General features: G+C 47.2%; 1 protein-coding gene across 1 annotated transcript in view; it reads right to left on the reverse strand.

Moving 5' to 3' along the window:
* The window catches only part of Pde10a (phosphodiesterase 10A), a 191,835-nt gene that overhangs the window by 38,956 nt on the left and 133,364 nt on the right, over positions 1-19,515 (reverse strand). Inside the window, exons 6-11 of the mRNA XM_050135729.1 lie at positions 10,935-11,075; positions 9,301-9,456; positions 7,128-7,178; positions 6,521-6,579; positions 4,576-4,627; positions 2,031-2,173 (exon numbers count right to left, since the gene is read on the reverse strand). Of these exons, the coding sequence (XP_049991686.1) occupies positions 2,031-2,173; positions 4,576-4,627; positions 6,521-6,579; positions 7,128-7,178; positions 9,301-9,456; positions 10,935-11,075 (602 nt within the window). The remainder of the gene's footprint in view (positions 1-2,030; positions 2,174-4,575; positions 4,628-6,520; positions 6,580-7,127; positions 7,179-9,300; positions 9,457-10,934; positions 11,076-19,515) is intronic.

The raw sequence follows: 19,515 nt of genomic DNA on the forward strand, positions 1-19,515 counted from the left end.
AGAACGTGGAGTATCTGTTGTCTGCAGCCCACGTACCACAGAGAAACAGTGCAAAGGTGTTTTCACGTCTCTAGTTTGCTCATCTTAAAAACAATCAGGATCCATACACGAACTGAGGGTGTTTGGTTATATTTTTGTGAGAGAGCATCATCCTGATAGATAATTTTCACATTGTTATATTTTATGTATTATAATCATTCATGTGTTTATTTCAAAAATTAGTGACTTAAGAAATACATTAGCAACTCACGCTAAGAGTTTTCCAACCTCAAAAGGGCACTGACCCAACACAGAATTAAAACACCCCCCAAAGGATCAGCACTGTGTGAAATGTAAAGTCTCCACCCTCCCCATTCCCTCATGCTTTCAGGAGCCCAAATTAGACACCACGAGCCATGCCAGAGTCTCCCCATGGCATGCTGAGAGCCGTGTGAATGGGGATGTTCCTTCAGTTCTTGGTGATGCTGGCGACCAGCATTAGCCAGTCCCGGCAAAGCCATAGCCTGGTTCCCTCCACTCCTATTCCCTGTACTTGGAAATGCGAGCCGTTGTTTCCACAGTTAGATCAGCACCAGAGGTGTGAGCAATACCCAAAGTCAAGGCGAGGAAAACCAATTTAACTGGGTGACTATCACCAGGCTGGCAAGTCCAGAGCTAGAACCAAACCAAGAAATGAACAAAATGTAAAACCCCATGTACTCTAATGGTGCCTTTACATCAGCATTGTGTGACTATGTAACGCAGGACCTACCACCCTAGAAACAAAAGTGCGGGGGGCAGAGTGGCAACAGCCTGTGGCTGGCCTCATTTTGTCCTGTGGGATCAGTTTACTAATAAGGTGAACAGCCAAATATGGATGTAGTTGCCTCACGTCGGCGACATTTGTAAAAGGAAGTTTCTGTCCCGCCTGGTCCCCTCTTATTTTTAAAAGAAAAAGGGGGGTGCTGTGGGATAATGCTCTTGTACCCTGTAAAGATCTGGCACTCATATTGGTTTAGTAAAATGTTGATTGGCCAGTAGCCAGGCAGGAAGTGTAGGCAGGGTGGCCAGAATAGGAGAATTCTGGAAAGAGGAAAGCCTCAGTCTGCAGTCACCACCCAGATGCAGAGAAAGCAAGAAAAAAAATGCTGCACTGAGAAAAGGTACCAAGCCATGTGACTAAACAGAGATATGAGTTATGGATTGATTTATGTTGTAAGAGCTAGTTAATAATAAGCCTGAGCTGATAGGCCAAACAGTTTATAATTAATATAAACTTGTGTATGTTTCTTTGGGACCAGGCAGGGCAGAAACTTCCATTTACAGCCAAATGGAAAACATTAATTAGGAAGGACATGGTGCTTCACTAGAGAATTTTGCAGAGATTATTTGGAAGGTTAAAGTGGACACAGCAAGAAGAGGCAAAGGGTGAAAGGCACTTGACATCTGCACATGATGTTCGACTCCTCCACCTGTTAGTGCTCCTTGTAGGCTTCCAGGCTGTGACAAGACTGAGCCCCCAGGACTCTGCCAACAAGTAAAGGCCATCTGTCCATGGAAATGACAGTAGCTGCCACTTAAGGGAACGAGGAAGGCTTTCATTTCGAAATTCAGCAGCAGGGTAGCTGATCCAGTCAACGGCCGGGTTCAGGAGGTGTTCAAGTCCTCGATTTCCTCTGCTCACAAGTTGGGAAGCAGCAGGGGTTGAGTTGGTTACGTTCACCCTGCTCCTAGACACAGGAGCCTGCCGGCTGCAGCTGGAGCGACCTTTACCTACCTGGGAGCACTAGTAAGTTTTTCCAACATGATTTCCAAAAGGACCGCCTCCGGAAGACGGCATTTCCAGGAGTGACGCTAACGCTTCCTAGGCGCGGTTTCGCTGGCACAGCAATGTCATTCCCAGAAGCACTACCTTCAGGAGGCGGGTCCTGGTGGGAATGATATCAGAGTATGACAAGCCTTGTCAGCACACCTGTGAAGAGGCACAGAGAAGTAGACGACAGGAGACCTGCGCATCTGCATCGAAGCCGGGACGGCCACTCCAGCTGTACCTGATCTCCTTGGTCTTCTTGAAGACGGGCTTCCCCTCCTTCTCCTCCCCAATGTCAAACAGGTCCGAATACAGCTCCTTATTCTTGTGGTCCACCTGGAAGAGCGCGCAGCGGTCGGCGTTCACTAGATTTTTTGCATATATCTGAGGCAAATGAGAAGCCAGAGTAAACCGGTGGGAAACTGAAGCTGGTTACCGCTAACCTTAGCACGAGATGCGCTTTGATTTCAGCTGCTCTATACTGGGGAAGGAATCAGGATCGCGCATACAGGAGTGGAGAAGGGGATGCACAATGAACATTGCATGTTAAGTCAGTCTGTGTGCTGCTCCCAGCAGATACAACAAGAACAAAGAGTTCACAGGTGCCCACACTCCTGCTGGTGCTGAAAAACTAGAGCACTGTCCTTGACCTGATGACCAGCAACTGGTCTCTCTTCCTGAGCATATGAAGCTCTCTGCCTTCTTTCCAGGAGCTTCTCGGGATGCTCCTGGCATCTTGGGCTGTCTCCGTCAGCACTATGGCTGGCACCCATATGGCCTGGTTGCTGTCTACGACTGGAAAGACAATGGAATACCCCAAGCATGGAGGCCCATGCCTTTCATCCTGAATCCTGAATCCTGAATCCTGAAGGCAGAAGCAAACAGAACTCTGATCTCTGTTTTAGCCAGGGCTGCACAGTGAGACTTCATAGGAAGTATAGGAAACAGACTCTGGCTGTGCCTGTGCCAGAGACGGCATTCCAAGCTCAGAACGCCAGAGTTCCTAGCCCCTTCTTGCCTCTCTGCTTTCTCTACCTGAAGCTCCAAGAGTGAAGAAGGGCCTATGGGAGAGCAGAGCCCCAGAACACCGGCAAGCAGGGGTCTCAGGTTAGGAAACCACAGAAAGCTTGATCCTGCGAGCTAGGGTGTCACTCGGTTGGAAAAGCCCTGCCAAGCACACAGAGACTGAGTCCGAAACAGACATTGCTCTCGGGAAGAAGGCCAGACTGGCCAACGGATTTCACTTATTTGGATTATTGACAGTAACAGTGCCCTCTCCACCCACAGAGCTAGCTCCAAAAACAACCAAGGCAAGTGGGCCACTACATTTATCCCAACTAAGAAGAAACACAGGCCTAATTATTTCTATCTCACTGGCTTCCTTTTGGAGAACCTCTGTGTGCTAATGCATGCAGATGTGTGTGGGTGGCCACTGAGGCCAGAATGATGCTGGGTCCCATCAGCTGTGGGCCACCAGATGGGTGTTGACAACTGCACTCTCCAAATCAGCAAGGCTTTGTAGCTACTGAGCTGTCTCACTGCCCCCTCGTTTTCGTTTGCTAATGTTTATTTACATTTCTGTGTTTTAGGTGTTGTCATCATCTTCCAGCTTGTGTCCAAGTAACCTTTTGTAGACGTTTCCTTCCTCATACCCATCCTAGTATTCCCTGCTATTTCGACTCTTCCCGCCTATACACTTCCCTCGCATTCACAGCCACTCCCTCCGCTTTCCTCAACCCATTCTCTGTCTAGTCATCACTGCTAACGCCCTGCACTCTGAAATGCCCTTGGCCACACTTCCGCAGAGCATGTTGTCACCAAGTGCTCTGTCGAGGCGGCTTCCTGTCACTGCTGTCAGCCTCCCGCTAGCTAAACAGTGGTGGGTGAACTACACCCAAGTGAAGACGACACAGCAGAATAAACAGCGGGGAAGTGGAGCCTGGAGGAAACAGGGAAATGAGAAAGCCAGCCACCACCACAAGAGCTCCCCAGGCTCCCGACTCCCCAGCGTGCAGGCTCAAGACAGCAGGGTAACTGAAACACTAATTAACTATCTGAGGGTCTGCCTTCTAGAACCACCGGTGACCAGAGGCAGGGCTCATATGAAGGGATGTGACTCGGGAGCTGGACAACATAGCTCACAAAGTGGGTGAAAGGTACGTCAAACATGAGGGAAAACTCAGTAAGGAAGCAGATTCTAGGGCAGAAGCAAACACAGAAGAGTCAGCCACCAAACAGAAACCGTGGACAGCGCTGTCAACACATGGGACCAACAGAGGAGGGAGGAGGGAACACATCGAGAAAAACTCAGAAAATTGAACGACTGAGCATGGCCAATGCTGAAGAGGCTGCACTGAGAGCCCGTGGGGTGGGAGAAGATCCAATGCAAAAATCTCAAGACACAGACGATGCAGCCATTGGAATCGCTGTGAAACAGTTCTCAGCACACCTACTTCCGGGAGAGGGCCACTGAGACTTGATTTAAGGAGACCGAACTTTAGGATCAGCATCAAGGGGGCTCCCTACTTTGACTCATACAGAAAGTGCCTTGGAGACCAGGAAGGAAAATCAAGCTTTCTCCAAGTATTGCTGTTTAAACCAGGGTGTCCCAGGGTCCTCTCCAAGTTCTCAACAAAGGTGAACAAAGACAGAGAGTCTCAAAGAGCCATAACTCATGATGATTAACAGAGCATATTCATCAAATACACACAAAATGCCATACCAAGAGTAAAGACCAAGAACATAAGGGTGGAAGGAAAATCACAGTCAAAACCAAAAACACCTACCATGATGTGTTCAAGTAGAGAGTCTATGGCAACTATGTTATCAAAGTACGTCCTGAAAAACACAAACACAAGTTCCATGAGCAATCTTACAGACAGCATGGTACATGTGAAGCTCTCAACACAGTTTATGGGTTCCACATTTAAATAAATGAATACGTATAATATTATCTGATGTGGGATAACCCCTCTGTATGGTGTGAAGATGTTTTATTACCATTGGTTAACAAAAAGCTGATTTGTCCAATAGCTGGCAGGAAATCCAAGCATGGATAAAGGGAGAAAAAAGGAGGAGTCAGGGAGACATCAGCAGCTGCTAGAGTAGCAAGATGGGAGGTGACAAGTGACGAGCCTCATGGTAAAATATAGAATAGCAGAAATGGGTTAATTTAGATGTAAAAGCTAGTTAGTAATAAGCCTGAGCCATTGACCAAACAGTTTGTAATTAATATTAAGCCTCAGAGTTGTTATTTGAGAACTGGTGGGTGGGAGAGAAACCTTCAGTTACAATTATTAAAAACAATCAACGAAGCTTTATCATTGGCTTAGTACAGTGGAGTCATCCAGTAATTATATCATTGCTTAATAGAGAGGAGGGAGCAAGGCTGTAATATAAACTATGTAGAACTGGATTCAGGTGCATGACTGCTGAAAAAAATAAAATTAGAAGTCAAACTGCACTGAGAAATCAGAAGAGCTAATCTGGGAAGAAATACTATAATGCAAGCAGTTGGAACCCAAGGACCTATAATTGTTTTGTTAAGGTAAAATGCATGTTCAATGACAGGAGTATGTTGTAGAGGCAGTGAGACACCCACTAAGATGTAACCTCCAACAGCCAGCCATCACACAATATATTAAAAACTACTCGATATGGGTTTGCTGGCTCTTGAGGATTTCAGCCGTGCTCTGAAATTAACATGTGTACTGTGATACCATGATACAGTAATGGAAGATGCTCTCCTTCGCTTGAGAGCCACGAAACTGAGGACTTCACTGTATTGTGAGCTCATGCCTAGGAGAAGACAACACTGGAGTGAGTGAGTCTCCCACCTGAGCAGAAGGCAGGAAGTCATAACATATCACGTGGGCAATCAGCTGACTTTGGGACACTTCCAAAATGTGCAAATGTGTTGATCAGAGAGAAGCTCAGCGTCCCTTTCTGTATGCTCTGAAGTTAACATCATCATGGTCCCCAACACGCTTGACAGGGTTCATAGAGTTGAATGAGCAATCACTAGAGCTACATGTCTCTAATTTCAGATCCCAGAGAGCAGCTCCCAAATGAGCCAGCAACTCCAGCCTGTGCAGTCCTCAGGGCTCTGGAGTGTGCTAGTGAGGACTTAGGAAGTGCCTGGGGGGGCAGGAGAAGCCAGTACCTGCCACAGTGCTGCTGGAGGCCAGTGATGAGTAGGTGCCTCCCCAAGTTACTAAACTGGTAGGAGGACACGACCCAGGTGACCATATCCTGAGCTTTAAGGCTTTGTTATTAATGAGGTAGGCTGTGTAGACAGAAGGTCCCCCCCTGTAGAATGCAAAGTCAACACAAACCTATAATTTAATAAACATCTGTAATAGTTTTCACTACCGACCCGAGGAGGTGATCTAGGTCAAGCTTCAGAGAAACGGAATGTTTTCTCATAATCACAACTGGGGCAGCAGAAATGCGATGGCATTGTTAACGATGCTGTGCAGAGTGACCTTGTTAGAAAATGCCAGAGAACACATCTTGGAAAAGGTTAGAGAAATCAGGAGCAGCATCTTCTGCTTCCAGAATAAATGTCAGACTAAGATCACCACATACACAGACAAAGATGCAATTCTGTAATCCACGAAGTGACAAAGAACTCTCCCCTGAATGTTTGCATGCCTTGTGCAGCAGATGACAATGTCACCTTGGGGACCTGTGCTTCACACCACCGCCCCCAAGGTCAGGTACAACACTTACTTTGATACATCGAGCAGGAAGTCATTCAGTTCGGTCTGTTTGGCGAGACCTCTGCACACCTGCCACACAGACAACAGTTTCTAGTCATCCGGGAGCTCTGATGACTTAGGAGCAGACCCCCGAGTGCCGTTTACATAATCGCTGTCGGTCTTACTTCTTGAAAAACGCTACATGCTAACCCCTGTTCAGCGGGTTTGTCCTCTCACATCATGGCTGCACAGCTCTCCCACCTGGGACACACACTCTCTCACCGAGGCAAGGAGCTGTGAGCAGCCCAGACACTCTTCACCCTCATGAGTTACACACCCGCTTCCACCTCCAAATCCGGGAAGTGCCCAACACACTCTGTGGCCCCAGGAGACCCTGCCACTCCTGCCATCACCCTGAAATTACCCTTCTCTTCTTGTCATGTAAAGAACAACACATATGTTCCTGCACCAAGAGATTTACGATGACTTACAAATGAGCATAAGGGTTACATAGATGACATTGTTCAGATATAAAATATTACATCCCAAAGCAAAGCTGGGGATCGCTTACTGGCCTCAACTCTAGCCTCCACTACTGCTGCCTTGGGATGCCCTTGTGAGAACGCCCCTAGACTTACCTGCACCTGGTGTATTGCTACGGAAGCCCAAGCAAGATTGGCAGTTGCGACCTAAAAAACACACATATGCGCATGTCAGACAAACTTGATCACAGGCCATCGGGTTTCCGCAGCAAGCCATTACCTGCCCAGCCATCTCAGTTGGCTACATTATCTTCTTTTAATATTAAATAATATTTTCTGGGTGACAAAAATTTAATTGGAATACCTCTAATTGCCTCTTTAAGCCTGTGTGGTGTCCCTAAGAGGGCAGAATACTGCGCCTATGTATACTCTATGCATCCGAGGACTGAAGGCTATATTCCATGTTTCCATTTTTATTTCCATGTGTCTCATATGTGCGCAAATGCACGCACATGTGTGAAGGCCAGAGAGAAACCGCAGAAACATCTACCTCCATTGAGGAAGATCGCACCAGTCCAGAGAGCAGCAATTGGGCTGCACTGGCAGGACAGAGGTCCACGGACCCTCCCATCTCTGCTCCCCAGGACTGACTACAGACACACACACATCCCATCTCTGCTCCCCAGGACTGACTACACACACACACACATCCCATCTCTGCTCCCCAGGACTGACTACAGACACACACACACTGCCACACCTGGTTTTTATAAAGGGGTGTTAGGGCACCCCCTCGGATCCTTGCACTGTCCACCGAACCTACCCACTCCCCACCTCACCCCACCCCCACCCTGCCTCAAGCACAGAATCCACTTCTACTACTGTCTGCACGTCCTTCCTGGGCACAGGTACTAGCTCTATCTAGGTGCTACAGACAAAGGAGGAACCAGGACACAAGTGTCCTGTCTAGTGGAAAGAACCATCATGGGAGCTGTGGAAGCACACAGCAGGACAGAAGGAAGGACACAGGTCCTATGCACAGGCACTCGGGGAAGCTGCTATGAGGTGACAGGGCCCGGACTCCACCCACAGGAAGGCAAGACTTCTTTGCATAGGACATCCCTGGAAACAAGGGATTGGCCATTCAGGAAGTGGGTGAAGCCAGACCACTTGCAGGGGCCTGGTCTATCTGCCATAGGAGAGGCACATGGTGGTGATGCTGTGTGTGTTTAGTGTGTGTGAGCCAACTGCAACCGGAACATGGCATGTGCACATAACCGAGGAAGAGGACACATTCAGGAAGACACAGACAGCCAGGATGCCACCCTGCGCTTGGCTTCATATTCGCCGAAGCACATTTTTGGTTAAGATGTTTTTATATAGAAAAAAAAAAGAGTGTATTTCTAATTTAGCCAGTCTCCTCTAAAAACGGCTGCTCAAGAAAACAGGTTTTTAAGAATACGCTACTGTTTGCAGCCAAACACAGTCAGGCAAACAGTGACTTCCCTATTTATTCACATATGCACAACTATTCACGTATGCACCACATATGCACATCCATCATGTATGCACATCCATTCACGCATGTACATCCATTCACGCATGCACATCCATTCACATATGCACATCCATTCACGTGTGCACATCCATTCACGTATGCACATCCATTCACGTATGCACATCCATTCACATATGCACATCCATTCACGTGTGCACATCCATCACGCATGCACATCCATCACACATGCGCATCCATCACATATGCGCATCCATTCATGCATGCACATCTATTCAGGCATGCACATCCATTCACGCATGCACATTCATCACACATACACATCCATTCACGTATGCACATCCATTCACGTATGCACATCCATCACGCATGCACATCCATTCATGTATGCACATCTATCACGCATGCACATCCATTCACGTATGCACATCCATTTACGTATGCACCACGTATGCACATCCATTCAGGCATGCACATTCATTCATGTATGCACATCCATTCACATAGGCACATCCATTCATGCATGCACTTAGCACTGGCGGGTGTCACCAGTGAGGGCAGGAGGCCAAAAGACATTTTTAAACTGTTTTTTAAATGTACATTTTAACGCAAAATACAGGGTTTTTTTTTTTTGGGTCTGCATGCCACATGTGTGCTTGCCAGAAGAGGGTGTCGAAGCCCCTGGCTGGAGTTACAGATGGTTGTGAGCCATCATTTGGGTGCTGGGAAATGAACCCAGTCCTCTGTGAGAAGAGCACGTGCTCTGAAGCCCTGGGCCACCTCTCCAGCCCAGGGGTAGTGTTTGAGCCTCACCTCCTGGTGACTGAGACAGAAGGCCTCCTTGCCCCAGTGCCTGTACAGCTCAAGAATGCCGATCAAGTCTCCAATGGCAGTGACGATGGGCAAGCAAAGAACAGACTGGATTCGAGTTCCTGATTCCAGACCTGTGCCTCTTGGAAACCGCTCATCCTGAAAGTCAAAGAAGAGAAGACTCGGACCTGAGCATCCTAGCTTTGCGTGTACACGCGGTAAGCGTGAACAGCGGCTGTCAGTTCATGTGAGAGTAAGAAGGGCTACCGCCAAGTCTGGCACTGGTCCCCTCACCTGCTCTGCCAGAGCCACCCCAGGCTTTGCAGGTGTATGCACAGGCAAACACCATGTTTACACATGTGTACACAAACATGCCTTCCCTTCCGTGTTTAAGGTCATGCTGACTATTTCATCTGAGTTGAACTTCCAGAGCCCAAAGTATGCGTTCAAGTCATCCATGATCAACCAGTTATCATTACAATGAAAGTGGGTTTGACTTAATAATATTCTATCTTAGCTAAAATTTCTACAGGCCAGCATAGGGCAAAGAAAATGATTACTATCAAGACAGCAATTCTATACACTTGGATTCTACCATCTGTGGGAAGCAAACAGAACCCAGAAAACCCTTCCTGAATCAAGAGAGACATGAATGTGTTCATGTGGCTTCCAGTCTTTGAACAGCTGCACCCAGGACAGAGCATTTTCAGATGACTCTTCCTGCCTCCCCCACCCCCCACTTTAGACCCCTTCTTTCTTTCTTCTTCAATAAAGCAACAGTTAATTCATTCTAGGTAAATCATTGACAGAAAAAAAAAAAAAAAACAGAAGCCAAGTTCCAAGTCTCCGGTTAAACCATTTCACAGAACAAGCTCCTTCTGCCTGTGTTACTGCGTGTATTTGTCACCTATGAAGCCTGCACCCCCTGCAGTGACATTCATCAGACACCTGCCTGAACACACTTGAGAGACTGCACCGAGGATCTGTCTGTCATCTCTCTTGGCAGCCACATCTTTGCTCGTACCCTCTGTCACTGAGGAAGCTCAGGAAGGGTGCATGCCTGCTACTGTGATTGCTACTCTGACTGGTGGGAAGGCAGGGAATGAGATGCCAACAGTGGTTGGAGACCTGACATCAGACTCTGCCATGCTGGCCTCACAGGTGGGAAGTGAGAAAAACCAGCAGAGTTGAGGTGGCTAGAGAGGAGCCACACCTGACTTGCAGCCAGCTGGCTTCTGTCTTTTACTACCCAGAAGCCTACAAGCCCGCCTCAACAGAATGGCCAACCTTAGACTCCTGAGAACTGGCCACTGCAGGACACCCTTCACGCGGGACAGTCGGTCCCGCAGCAGCGTTAACATGACACACCAGGCAGGTGCTGGCTATTTGCATAGCTATTGACGTCTTACTCTGGTTAGCCATGGTGGTGTGTGCTGAAATAAGAGCGCCATCTCACAGCAAGCACAACTGGTGTGATTTTTCTGAACATAAAAGCTAAACTATGAGCAAATTCGTTCATTGGTCTGCATCTTCTTTTAACGCATTTATAGTTCATTTCGAAACAAATTAACTAAGATCAAAATAATGTATCCTCTTTTCAATTAAACCCTGAGATCATGAGAGTCGAAGCGCCCTACCCCAAGGATGTCCTCCACAAGCAGCGTTTTCCTGGACTTGGCCACATAAGCAGAGATGGTGGTGCCCTGGGTGATGGGTCCGGCAGGGATAAGCCGGGGCTGACCTTCTTTCATTCCGGGTGGTGTGAACACACACAGACTCTAGGAAGAAGAAAAGATGACGATTTAGGTGATGATCCCTGCCTTTGCCCAGTATCTACAAGGCTCCAGAGCAGAGGCAGAGTGTTACCTAATTAGGTCCCACAAAGTCTGGGAGCCAGGCACAGGAAAAGACGCGGGTGACGCAAGCTTTCACGGGGAGCAGACAGGGAACCTAAAGCCAAGTTTCATTCCCGCTTCACATGGAACGCACATTTGGCATCAGAATTCACAAACATTACAGGCACAGAAACGCTCACGTTAGCCTCCTCTTGGCAACGAGACATGGCGTGGCATGAAGATCTTGCTACGAGACCCTCGGCTCTACCATGCCAACCAATCCATGCGAAGGCCGGGGCCGAGTGGTGGTCACTGCCTTCCCACCATCTCAGAACACTGCTCTGAGACCCTATCACTCACGCGGCTCGAGATGGGACTGCAGATTCGGGGTACCATGAATTAAGAAGGCCCTGTCCTCACTGCAGAGGCATGGCTACTCCTAAAAGATCTCCTCTCATTGGAGTGACTCTGGGTAAAGATTTTTGGCAAATCCACCCCCAAGAATATTAGAATCAATCATTTTGACAAATCTAGCCATGTTCTAAATTATTTTCCACTTAATAAGATGTTTAAATCATATTCTAATCATCGAAGCTGTAACATGGCTATCCACCCATATGGAACTTTGCTGTGAGTTCTGGGAAACTCTTGAACACCTTACTTCCACCTTACAGATAAAGCAGCCGTGTCAGCTGGCCCACATCGCCTACCCTGTCGTGGTCAGTGCTGCACTGACTGAGGAAGCTCTTTCTATCTGGAGACTGAGCTCCACTAATGACTTATCCACAGACACTTGCTTTCCAAGCTTTCAACTTTCCTCCTCAGAGCTGCCTTCTACTCACAGGACAAAGACTTCTACAAGTTTAAGATTCTTGATTAAGCCAACAGGAAAGGAGAGTGGGAGGGAGGGGAAGAAAGGGGGCGGACAAAAAAAGGGGGGAAGGGGAGGGGAGAAGAGATGGAAGAGAAGAGCAGAGCTGAGAGCTGTCCTAACTCTGGCAGTTTAAAAATAACAGGGCCTGGTGGTGGTGGTGCACGCCTTTAATTCCAGCACTCTAGAAGCAGAAGCAGGCAGATTTCTGAGCTCGAGGCTAGCCTGGTCTACTAGAGCTAGTTCCAGGACAGGTTCCAAAGCTACAGAGAAACCCTGTCTCAAAATACAAAACAAAACAAACAAACAAAAAACAGGGCCAGGTTTACCTTACTAGACCTGGATGGAGGTGGGTGGTCCTTGGACTTCCCACAGGGCAGAGAACCCTGATTGCTTTTTGGGCTGACGAGGGAGGGGGACTTGATTGGGGGAGGGGGAGGGAAAGGGGAGGCGGCGGTGGGAAAGAGACAGAAATCTTTAATAAATAAATAAATTAATTAAAAAAAAAACTCAAGTAAAAAAAAAAAAAACAGGGCCAGGAGTTACATTCAAGACTTGTGTCCCCCAGCACCGAGAAAGAGACCTGAGCTTCAGGAATATCTGCTACCCAACAGAGTGCATGTGGAAGAGATATTCAAACAGTTCTTTTGAGAGGGTGCCGCCCCGTATGCTTGAGTACAAGAGCACACTCAGAGATGAGAACGGATTAGAAGATAAATAATGGCTCATCCTATTTTTTTTAAAGGCTAGAATCAGAGCTACTTAAAAAACTCTAGCATATGTTAATTCGATGCAGTCCTGGAGCTTCCCAGTGCTCCTGGATCTCCGCCCTGGATCCTCTTCACTACACGTGAACCAGTTCTGAGGCTCTGTTCACTGAAGAGAAGTTTCTCTGACCAAAGAGAAAGGGGGCGCTGAATTGACAGCTTGTAGACGGCCATTTGGTGGGAACTTCACATGCATGGAGCAAAACAGCAACAGCAACAGCAACAGCAACAGCAACAGCAGCTTCCTGGCCTGGCCCAGGACCCCAGCAGGTGAGTGAGGCTGCCGAGGACTCTTCTGCTCTTCCCACAGCCTGCATGGTACCTTCTGGGCCGGTGAGGGTCAGCCAGCAGGGAGGACACTTCCAGCTCAGTTCCTGCCTGATTTATCTGTGTCTTATGGTTGTCACACCATTTAGTGCTGGTGGAAACCAACAATAGTAGCCACCAACTGTCTTGCTTAGGGTCCTCCCTGGCCAAGAATTCACAGGGAAGTGCTCACCCCGGAGGTGCCCCTGCATTTAAACTTAGGAGAATTCTACTATCTGCTCTAACGCATGGCATTGAAGGAAGGAGGCTGTCATGGCACTAGGGGTTACTGACAGTCAGTAGTCCTCTCTCCAGACACAGGAGCAGAGCATGATGGGAGGAGAGGAGAAAGAGACGATCGCAAGAGAAAAACAAAGACCATAGTGTATTTAGCAAGAAGAAAAACAAGAACAGGCAGCAACTTTTCACACTTCGGATGGCAGTGAGGAGCCAGGCTCTGGGCATCCGACTTTCCCCCATCAAAGACGGCAGCAAGAGAGGAACTTGGGTTTAACTCCGTGATTGGACAAAGAATGAGCCACGAAGGGTCTAACAGAAAGGATGTTCTAGAGCAAACGTCCAAAGGAAGCTTTACGTTTTCTCTTGTTTTAGGTTGTAGTCGTTCGCTCCAAAGACAGACAATGCACAGATTTTTTTTTTGTGAGGCTTGACAATTAGCCCCTGGATCACATCCTTAATTAAGCCTTCATTGCAAAGTCCTGACCTCACAGATCTTGCACATCCCCACACTCCCGGGCAGTCATGGGTAGAGGGTGTGTATATGATGTAAAAGGTTCAGGCAAGCTGTGCCCATGGAAAGCCATCCCATAGATGGGCTTGCTCAAAAGAGAAGGCTATGGAATGTTCACATAATTGCTAAAATTTGAAAACTCCATGGGGATAATTACGGAAGAATAATCCTTTACAGTGGGGAATATACTGGCTTTACCAACAAGTTTGTGATTTCATACACTATATACATAGAAATATTCCTATCAAAATCATGAAAATACTGCAATATAAGAAAACCAAGAGCTCAGGACAGAGGGGCAGACCAGCTCAGAACAGAGGGATGCAGGCCACGGGCTCAGAACAGAGGGACACAGGCCAATTCAGGACAGAAGGCACAGGCCACCGGCTCAGGAGAGAGGGATGCAAGCCACTGGCTCAGGACAGAGGGGTGGAGGCTGACTCAGGACAGAGGGATGCAGGCCACCGGCTCAGGGCAGAGGGGTGCAGGCTGACTCAGGACAGAGGGGTGCAGGCTGACTCAGGACAGAGGGGCACAGCCTGGCTCAGGACAGAGGGATGCAGGCCACCAGCTCAGGACAGAAGCCCAGAGACCATCTTCATGGCTGACTCCTCTCCTCTGTGTGAGGGTCCCCCAGCTCTTTTCTCTCTTTGTAGTTTTTCCTGGATTTCTTTATTTATCCTATGTGTGACTGTTGAGGACTGTATCCTGGTTGTATGTGGAAGACACTGGACAAACCCGTGGGAGAGAGTTCTCCCCTCGTGCCTGTGTGTAGGCCTTGACGTTGAACTCAGGACTTTAGCCTTGGCGGCAGAAGTTCTGACCCTCTGAGCCACCTCACTGACTCTCCATCCTTCTTTTTAACTCAACACACACCACCTGTTCAATAGCGCCCTTCGTTTCTGACTATGGGTCAGTCATTGATGGAATGACCTCTCTGGGGACGGTAGTACAATCTTCATGATTTTTACAAATTGAATGAAGTATAGAGAGCTGCTATTACAAACAAACAAAAATGTCATTAAATAAATTCCACAGGCCAGGTGATGGTGGCGGACACTTAATCCCAGCACTCGAGAGGCAGAGGCAGGTCTCTGTGAGTTTGAAGCCAGCCTGGTCTGTAGAGCAGGTTTCAGGCTACCAGGGCTGTTATACAAAGAGAAACCCTATCTCGGGGGTAGGGGTGGGGGAAAGGCAGAGGTAGAACTTCTAGGCAGGGCTGAGCTTTACACAGCCCAGTGTGGGGAAGCCCCACTAAATTCTGTACTCCACAGAAACAGGCCAGAAGAAAGGCCTGCGCTTATGTGTTCCACGTGTGACATGGCCAAGTGACTCTTGCCATAGTTCTTGGTATTTAAAGATAGTAATTCTTTATGAAATAGACTAAGGATTCTTCCCGATGAGTCTGCTGAACTGAATCAATAAACAAATGACAGGGTGGAACAAGGACTAAAGACATCGGCAGGGGAAAGGGAAGTTTTATTTTTCAAGATCAATAAAAGTTTTGAGCTAAGGCTGTGACTAGGTTATTTGCACTTTAAGACAGCAAAATCCAGCTGGGTGGTGGTGGTGCACACCTTTGATCCGAGCACTCAGGGAGGCAGAGGCTGGTGGATCGCTACGAGTTCAAGGCTAGCCTGGTCTATAGAGCAAGTTCTAGAAAAGCCAGGAACACAGAGAAACCCTTTCTCAGGGGAAAGAAGATAGTAAAATACTACCTTCATTTTCTGCACAGATGAATACCACCAGGCAGTATTTTATGCACTATCAATACTCCTTACATAGTCACAGCTACTCTCCTGTGACACCTAGTGCTGGACTCTCCAAAATCAATCCCTACACTGAGTTTGTATAAACAACTTAGTAGCACAAGAACACTTCAGAGGTTAGAGATCTAAACACAAGGCCCGACACTCGGAGCGGAGCCTCAACCTCCTCCATGTTTCCCAGGGCAACTGACTCACTGCCCACCAGCACGAGGCTGTGCCAGGGAGCAAGGGGCGAGCAGAGAACTAGCTCTTCAGTTAGAGCAACATCCTGAGCCTGCCAGCATTTGTGAGATGAAAGCAGATATAAATATAAATGTAGATAGATAGTCTAAACTGGATAAGATTGGTACCAAGACGCTGGGCTCAATGAAGGGATAAAAACGTGAAAATTACATATGTGTGTGTGTGTGTGTGTGTGTGTATTGGAGAAATAAATCTATAGAAATGTACAAGTGAATAGACAAATATAATTAATGGAATAATTATAAATTAATACAATCTACAAAAACACAATACCATTTAAATGAAGTAGGGAAATCTGTCTTATTGATATCCACCACCCAGACTGTTTGGGGTAAATATACACACCAGACATTTTCTGAAACAAATAATTCAAAGATCACTTCATTCATGAAATTTCATTTTAATGTTGATCTTCTCGGTCTCGCTCTTAGCAAGCTAAATTTTAAGGACTTTTAAAAATTAAATAGGAGGTGAAACTTAAAAACAAAACCAAAGGAAAAACTCACTAGGGACAAGACAAAACCCAGGCTTTTGTGCTATTCTCCATTTGAGCCACTAGACGGCAGTGCTAGGAAGCAAATTTAGATGGAGGCGGCTGAATGGAAGCAGGAACCAAGGTCCCAGGAATTTCTAACAGGGAAGGCAAAGGCGCTTTTTAATGCTGGTTAGAATTTACTCCACAGTTGAATGAAAAACATCACAATGAGAGTAAACTACTAGGTGCTAAATATAAGAAAGGCACCAGTTTCAGGCTGTGGCTTTATGTCCTAACATACACACTGGGTTTCCCTGCTTTTCCATTTCCCCCCCAATTTGTACCCAAGAAGCAGCATTCTATGAATTATACCCTTCATTGCTTTAGAGTAAAATTTAATAATGATTATAATAATGATAACAATAATAGATTAAGTAGTTTCAAGGCAACAATCTATCTTCTTACCAGAGACTGCATTGGGTAGAAGGGCCTGGGGGGCTCTTCCTGAAAAGGTCACAGCTTAGGCACCTGACTCAGGGCTTGTAAGTGTGTTTTCTCTAAAGAGGAGATCTTCACAAGCCCGACACAGTAGCCCAGTTCTCTGGTACTTAGCAAGAGCTTGGCGTGATGTCACTCACCTCCGCAAGCTGCCTCTGCTGTCAACAACTGTGGGGGGCAGACTGCTCCCCTTACAAACTGCAACGCACTAAGTATCCAGTGTATAAACTTTTGTTACAGCTCCAGCATAGCTGCAGATGCCTCCTTCGGAATAAGAACTTCTCTCCCTGGCTGACCATCTCCAGTGAAGCGCTCCTGGGCTGTGGTGCCGGGTCTCTGCTCTTTTCCTGAGAAGACACCGGTTCTGTTTTGGCTTTCACACGACTTGACTCAGCAAGTTCAGGTTGTTCCTCGCCTTAAGAGCTGGCATGACTTGGCGGCCTAGGTAGCTTTACGGCGGTTAGGCAATACATAGGATTCCAACCACGTGGTACATTTGGTCTTAGTTTTTGTTGGCTTCTATCTTCTGCTTCACTTTCTCTGCTTCGTTTGCTTCCTCTGGCAAGAAATACCTGGACGTCAAATTTGGTTAGCAGAACCGAATTCCACTCACAAATTATACTTCTCGTTGGTGCCCATTTTAGAAAGAAGCCGTCTCTACTGGCCCGTCTATAAAGACGGAAAGTAAAGCTTCCCAGGCGCAGGGGTGTGTGCCTTGTCCCACCTTATCTAACCCTTGGTGTCTGCTGAGCAGCTAAGGTCTCCGTAGAAGTCTGTTCCGGTTGATTTTTTATAATTCTGTGATTGAAATGGGTAATTTTTGTTTTGAAGTTTATTTTGTCTTAGAAAGACTCTGTCCTCAATGGTGAGGCCCACCTCTAATTCCAGCACACGGGAAGCTGAGGCAGGAGGAGCACGGGCTAAGTGGGAAGACAAGACGCTGTGAGCGCTAGACCAGCCTGCCCACCAAGCAAGTCCTTGTGGGGGAAAGGAAGAAGGGGAGGCTGATGCTCCACTTAGAGTTCAGCTGTGCGTAGGGTGAAAGAGCAGGATCTGCTTGTTCTACGTGTAGCCATCCAGTTTGGCCAGTACCATTTGTTGAAGCTGTGTCTTTTCTCCAGCGCGCACAGGTTGTCTCTTTGACAAAGATCGGGTAGCTGCTGGAGTATACGGGTCCGCATATGAGTCCCTGATTCCATTCTATAAATCCACAACTCTGCTTTATGCCAATAAAGAGTTGTTCCCATTATTGCAGGTCTGTAGTAAAACGTGACATCTGGGCTGGAAACAAGCCCAGCGGGCCTAGAATTCAGGACTGCATAGGCTAACTTGGGTCGTTTGTGTTTCCATAGAGATCTGAAAACTGTGCTTTCGAGGTCGGTGAAGAACTGTGTTGGGATATTGATGGGGGTTGCCCTGAAGCTGTAGGTTTCTTTTGCTAGGACAGCCATGTGTACTATACTAATCCTGCTGACCCATAAGCATGGGAGATCTTGCCATCTGCTGATGTCTTCTTCAATTTCTTTCTTAGGTCTTAAAGTTTTTATCATGCAAATCTTGCACTTGCTTGTTAGAGTTTTCCCGATTTTTTTTATCCCTAGCTTCTCCAAGACTTTCATCCTGAAAGGGTGCCGGGTTTTGTCAAAGGCAAGGCCTCTTTTGCATCTAATAATATGCTCGTGTGGTTTCTGTCCTTAGCCTGTTAATGTGGAAGCTCAGATGCATTGATTCAAAAAAAAAAGTCAGTACCAGGAACAAGTGAGATCCTCTGGAATTGGTGGCCAGCGGGGCGCTGGACCCTCAAACATTACAGGCTACTGCCAATGCGTTGGTTATCCTCCAGAACTGGATCATAAGACCCAACTGCTGAAAACACCACATGCTTGTGTCAGCACATGCAGAAATCTTGCTGGCCTTAACCTCGAAGCCTCATCCATACTGGCTACCTTTCATAGTGCTAGAAAATGCCATGCATTCTAGCAGGGGAGAAAAACAATCAACTCTCTTATCTAAGTGTAAACCCTGGGAATACACTAACAGTAGCCCTGGCAATGTCTGCTCACTGGTGCAATAGCGGCATGAATGGGGTACCCAACCATTTTCTGATTGGATTTAACACACATTCCACAGTCATGTCTGGTGCTGTTGTTTGGCCATAAAAATGAAGACTGGCCAGGCCCTAGGGGAACCTGATAGGATTACTTCACTGAATGGACGTGCAATACGGTCTCCCTAGTGCTTATCTTTAAACTGCGATATTAGTGTATATATTAACCCTCATCAAATAAGGTTCTTTGTATAATAGAGACCAATTAATACAGAGGCCTACAATTTGTTGGTATGCTGAAAGTAAGAGACTGGGAACTCTCAACACTAAATGAAACAGCTGTATCATACCCCTTAACCCCACCCTAAGATTTAGGGATCACTGTGGAAGCAGGGCTGGGGACACAGAAAGTTCGTAAGAGTTGGAGGTAGCAGATATCTACAGAAAAAAACCAGCTGGATGTGTACCTTGTACACACAAACTCACAGAAACTATTGCTGTGTGCATAAGACCTGCCTGAGATCAAGCCAACAAAAATCAAAGCATGCGTAGGGAAGAGGCTCCTGAAGCCCATACACAAGCTGAGGATCCACTGATAGCTGAAGGATTGTGGCAGATCGAGTGTCTGCCCATGCTCCAGCTGATTAGTACACGTA

The sequence above is a fragment of the Alexandromys fortis genome, unplaced genomic scaffold, assembly GCF_014885135.2.
Source record: "Alexandromys fortis isolate MF-2015 unplaced genomic scaffold, M_Fortis_MF-2015_v1.1 scaffold_23, whole genome shotgun sequence".
Classification (NCBI taxonomy): Eukaryota; Metazoa; Chordata; class Mammalia; order Rodentia; family Cricetidae; genus Alexandromys; species Alexandromys fortis.